Raw genomic sequence first — 5,847 nt, 5'->3', positions numbered from 1 at the left:
ATAACGTAACGTTACGGCACAACAGCACTACATCCATGGGCAAAACTCATTTAGACTTAGAAGTTTTTGTATCCTCTGGGAAACTAAATGAATTTACTGCAAAATGCTAATGATTTCTTTCTATCTTTGCCAAGAGTATTGTACATGAAACTTATAATCAAGTTTCTCCCTCTTTCATAGCAGGTAGTCTTTGATTGACAGGCGGCGTGGGTGAAATCTGAGGAGTGAGATGGGAACTGCCAGCAAATGGCAATTGCTGTAAGGTATCATAATTGGTGCTATCAAGGGGACATTGAAGTATTTTGAGTTATTTTCTTTTAAAAGCCGGCTCTAATGGATGTCCCTGAAATGTAGTTTCCCAAAGGTTACTGTCGAAAACATCTTGTTGGTGTATCGAAAACGTTACGGCACAACAGCACTACATCCATGGGCAGAACTCACTTATACTTAATAAGAGAATGCTTACCTCTGATGGATGTCCCTGAAATGCAGTTTGCCAGAGGTTACTGTCGAAAACATCGTGTTGCTGTATCGAAAACGTTACGGCACAACAGCACTACATCCATGGGCAGAACTCACTTATACTTAATAAGAGAATGCTTACCTCTGATGGATGTCCCTGAAATGCAGTTTGCCAGAGGTTACTGTCGAAAACATCGTGTTGCTGTATCGAAAACGTTACGGCACAGCAGCACTACATCCATGGGCAGAACTCACTTAGACTTAGAAGTTTTCGTATCCTCTGGGAAGCTAAGTGAATTTACTGCAAAATGCTAATGATTTCATTCTGTCTTTGCCAACGGTATTGTAAATGTCGATGTGTTTCTGGTGTTTTTGTTTGATTTGATTGGTCTATACTGTTGCCATGACAACATAACATTTGATAACCCAACACAACAGCTATTTTGTAGTACATGAAACTTACTGAGTTTCTCCCGCTTTCATATCAGGTAGTCTTTGATTGACAGGTGGCGTGGGTGAAATCTGAGGAGTGAGAGGGAAACTGCCAGCAAATGGCAATTGTTGTAAGGTATCATAATTGGTGCTATCAAGGGGACATTGAAGTATTTTGAGTTATTTTCTTTTAAAAGCCGGCTCTAATGGATGTCCCTGAAATGTAGTTTGCCAGAGGTTACTGTCGAATGTGTACCGTTTCGGCACAGCAGCACAACACTACCAAAAATGATTTTTGCTTGTTTTTGCTTACCCCATGGACAATTCTTATATGAAGGAAAATATTCGTACAGGAAGAAAATGTAGAATAAAATTCTAAGCAAAACAAGCAAAACAAGAAACTACCAAAAAATTTTTCTTATTCTTCTTTGGTGAAGAAAATGTTTCTCACACCTAAGAATTTTCTGGAACTTTAAGCAAAATCTTCTTGTTTTTTATTATGATGCAAGATAAAAATTCTAGAAATGCTTTCTTTTTCATAACTCTTAAGAAATACAAGAATTTTTGCCCTTGATGTAAGAAAAGTATTCTTGGTGCAAGAATATTAATCTCAAAAATTGATGCAAAATTTGCTTGCCCCATGGTGTGAAATTGATTAGGTGACAGTAAAAATTCTACCGGAGCCCTTCCAAGCTCCCACCGACAGCAGCACGACGCCCGCCCGAAGCGCACCCAACTTGTCAATGTCGGACGGAATATCGTCCGGTTATTGTAGGAAACCCGAGCGAGGCTGGCGCGAGACCGAAGAGTTCGGGCAAGCTCCGACCGGAAAAAAAGATTTTAAAACCGTCGGATTGCCGTCCGAGTATTGGTCAAGTCTTGGTCATTGCTCGGCCAAGCTCCGGTCGAGCTACAGGCAACCCATTGACGAGCTCTCCGAGCTCAACACTCGCCGCCGACGCCTCGCTGAAATTAAGCGCAGCTGCAAGTGCCCTGCAAACGCCGGCCGAGCTGCTAAAAATCGTCCGAATCCCGCGTAATCGCCCAAACGCCAGTCATACTCCGGACGAAAATGCCCATTTGGAGCTCGCTGACAAGTCGCCGAGCTGAATTCTTGATTTGTAAACGGGGCTTTACCGCGACATTTGAAGTGCTTCATTATTAGATGTACCACAACTTAGTTTATTTAGTTTTATTTTGATTGGAAGCTTTAAGCAATACTAGAATCCTGAATCAAGTCACAGAGGCGGCCGCAGCAAATTTCGTATGGGTGGCGAACATTTGCTGACAAAATTTTCAGCACATGGAACGCCGAAGCCGTGACAAACTCAAGGAGGGTTTGGGTGCTCTCTTCTGTAAGGCGTGGGCAAGCCTTTTTAATTTCCCCTAATTCGCAGGGAAGCTATTTTATTAGTACGTAATTCGTAGTGGGACGAAGCGTAAAGCGTTGGTAGCCTTCGTGAATTTAACGTAAAGCGTAGACAGCCATCCCGAATTTACCGTAAATCGTTGTCAGTACACAACCCCCCCTCCCCTCCTCTCGCCCATCGTTATTAGGCCGGGTCCGGGGGCATGCTCCCGGGAAAATTTGAAATCTTGACCCTAACATGCTATTTCCTGCATTTTGAGAGGTAGGCAGACTATGGTAAATTTAAAGAAAATGCAGGAACTGCACAGGAGAATACTGTATTTTGATAAGGTAGTGAATAGGCAGCTCCGTTCATATGAAGTTGTGCCCACAGAATCGTCTGCGAGTAATCGTACCCTTAACGTTACCCATCATGCTGCGGTTGGTCATGATATGTACACAAGTATAGTTAAGTAGTACACGTGCAGGGGTGGACAAGTCCAGATCCACCAGCCCGATTGTCCAGGGCCCATTGGGCAAGCCATTCACAGCTGCCCGATTGGGCCGCGGCGAGTATTCAAAGATTAACCCAAAAGTGAGATTTCGATATAGAAATTTTTCATAGTCAGGGCATCAAGATTGGTCAACACCGCAAATAGAGCCAATGATGGCACGTCTTTAATATCTGACAGAGACACTGGTGTCACCTCCCAAAAGAGGATGATCTGAACTGAACTGAGAGTATATTACTTTAAAATTCCCGCGCAGAATAGGAATGTTATACTTGCTCAAAGGGGGGAAGAGGTTTCCTTTCAAAATATTTTTTTACAGTATTTGAGAGCTGATTCTGTATACAGGCACCTAAAACTAATATTCAAAGATAAAACTATATCATTATTAAGAGATACGAGATAACCTTTTGAGATATATTATAATACAAAGTGCTCCCTTCATATGAATAGTTTGGTCCAACTTCAAGATGGCCGACGTGTGAAGAAAAAAGTGATCGGGAATACGCGATTTTTGTTGTAAATGGTTTTACAACATTTGTTGATCACCCGAAACGCTGGTAGACTGTGGAAAGTTCTGTCCGGACTTTACATCAGGCAGCAGTACCTGAGAAGAAACCAGAGCATCCTCAGAAGACTAGTTACACAGCGGGTTTCTCAGGTAAAGTTGAACTAAGTTTAAATAATTGTCTTACCTTAGTTTTACGGTAGATCAAAGGTTTAGATATAGCACTAGTACTAGTAGAAGGCATTAACGTTTCCTTTCATGAACTTACGTATACTAAGAGGTGATACCTTCGTTAAGAAATATGTATTCAAGGCTAACTAACCCAGCCAAAATAGAAGGACGAAATCTTAGAATGATGATAACAAATGTAAGTTTTGATTTGCCTTAAGAAGCTTGATGGGCATCACCCAGGCTTTTAGCCAAGTAGGTGTAAGGGTGTACAATATGTTGGCATCCGTCTGTCTCGGAAGACAATTGGTAGGCGGATGGGTTTAAGGCGACCCGTCTGCCTAGCCTGCACTTGGGTTTTTAAGGTGAAGGAGGGGTGTGCACTTCCTTCTCCACCCTCTCGTCCACTGGCGCACTAGTCCTACAGGGGCAACTGTATGCAACATGTAAGACGGCCCCAGCAGATGCAGGTTTGTTGTTTGGAGTTTCCGTCTCCTAGGAGGACTTCCGACCAAGGATGCAAGGGGTTCCTCCTACCCCTGACTCATGTGTCATGGCGGGTGCGTCATGCCCGAACATGCCCCTATGGCCTGTCACCACCACAAAGGCCTGTCACTGCCACTAGCCGCAGCTATGTACTCATTTACACCTGAGTTAGGTGAGGAAAGTCGTGTAAAGTGCCTTTCCCAAGGGCACAAGATCGGTGACACGGCAAGCGGATTTGAACCCCGGACCTCTCGGGCCTGAGACCAACGCGCTCCCGATCGTGCCACGCGGTCCCACATATGTACACACAATATGTACACCCTGTTAAAAAAATAACACAAATTGTACACCCTTACACTGGGGAGCAGATCCTATGACAAGCATGAAATTCTGATTGACCAGGGATGCTGCAGGTCACATGTGGCCTGTCTTACAGTAAATTTGCTTCATTCCCCCAAATTTGCACCCCAAAATGTGGGAAATGATGTTTCAGAGAGTTATAAATTTCAAAATTTTCTAAGTGAGGATGTCCCCAGACCCCCTACAATACTCGCGCCTGTAGCACTCGCCTAATGGCAAGAAATTTGGACACCCTATGAAAAAATCCTAGCTAAAAGCCTGGCATCACCCCACTGCCAGGAAAAGTTTCCCAAGGGCACAACGTCATGACACAGCGAGTATCGAACCCGGGACCTCTAGGTTCCAAGCCGATCACTCTACCAATTACAACACTCACAATATAGGTCAAATGGCATTAGTTACTGTGACCACTGCTGCATTTGGTCTTTAATTTCCATGACTGCTGTAAGTGCTACAAGCCACCTGCCTGACTTTATCTGCATTGGGGATCAGGCACTACAGGGAGATAGCAAAGGATGATAGCCCAGGGCATGAAGGGCTTAACGTAGTCAAGGAGTCTGAGTTGAGCTGTGTGCAGTCCTGCCCAAGTTTGGTGTCCAGTAGTTACAGAGTAAACAAACCACCAGGATTGTGCTCATTGTGTGATTGTTTGATCATATAGCCTAATAGGTGAGCAAGTCACATTTGTCCATTTTTTTTTAAATCTTTCGCTGGCTTTAGTGGGATCATGCATGTGGCACAGCAGTAGAGTGTTTGGACCATACTCCAGAGGTCCTGGGTTCAAATTGTAATATAAATCTGCTGATACTGCATTTAACTGATCTTGTGCTCTTGGAAATGGCACTTTACGCAGGTGTAAATGAGTGCCTAGCTTCGGTTAGGCCTGTCCCTCGAATAGGAAGCTAAATGCAGGTCCTGTGTTTAACTTTAAGGAGAGCCACACCTTGAGCATGAAACTAGATCCCACCACGTACACTTATCGAAAAGAGTAGGGGTCCTTCCAGTGTGAGTGGTTCAACCCTACAGTCCTATACACCTTTCTCACGCGGCGGCCATGATAGATTAAAGACGAGGTCAATGAGGCAAACAGACAAAACTGCTCCCATTTAGTTTTTCCCCAGACCACACCATTTTTTACGTTATAAGATCAAATAATAAATATTATAACTAGTGTAATGCAGCGAAATATGTAGCAATTTAGACTCGCGTACTGATCCCATAGCTCCCCTAAGAGATGCAAAATAAAAACATAATAATGCAAATATTTGACGGACATGCAGCCAGTCTCTTATTGGTCAATTTTCTAATTTCCATGCTATCATTGGTTGAACTGTTAAATATGATGGACAGTCTTTTGTTTGCCTCATTGAACTCGTTTTAGATGTATCATGGCCGCCGCGTGAGAAAAGTGTATGACTGCACCTGGGGCATTTATTGTTGTAATGTTGTATTTAGGTCATCTGAGTGGTACCAAATGGCAGCTCGCTCCAGACCCTTGCAATTTAGCCCTGCGTGTTGTAAGCTCCTCCCAATTCGGCCCCTGGCTGTGATGAGAGAGTAGGCAGCCCAACCAA

General features: G+C 43.7%; 1 protein-coding gene across 2 annotated transcripts in view; it reads left to right on the top strand.

Annotated features, from left to right (window-relative positions):
* The first annotated feature begins 3,202 nt into the window (after window positions 1-3,202).
* The window catches only part of LOC118426456 (uncharacterized protein C1683.06c-like), a 10,037-nt gene continuing 7,392 nt past the window's right edge, over window positions 3,203-5,847 (top strand). For both annotated transcript variants that reach the window (XM_035835864.1, XM_035835865.1), the window contains exon 1: window positions 3,203-3,412. In XM_035835864.1, the coding sequence (XP_035691757.1) occupies window positions 3,275-3,412 (138 nt within the window). In that variant the 5' untranslated portion in view covers window positions 3,203-3,274. The remainder of the gene's footprint in view (window positions 3,413-5,847) is intronic.

This window comes from Branchiostoma floridae, chromosome 11, assembly GCF_000003815.2.
Source record: "Branchiostoma floridae strain S238N-H82 chromosome 11, Bfl_VNyyK, whole genome shotgun sequence".
In the NCBI taxonomy this organism is placed as follows: domain Eukaryota; kingdom Metazoa; phylum Chordata; class Leptocardii; order Amphioxiformes; family Branchiostomatidae; genus Branchiostoma; species Branchiostoma floridae.
Note: the sequence above shows the minus strand (reverse complement) of the source record. Positions and strands in the feature narration are given on the sequence as shown.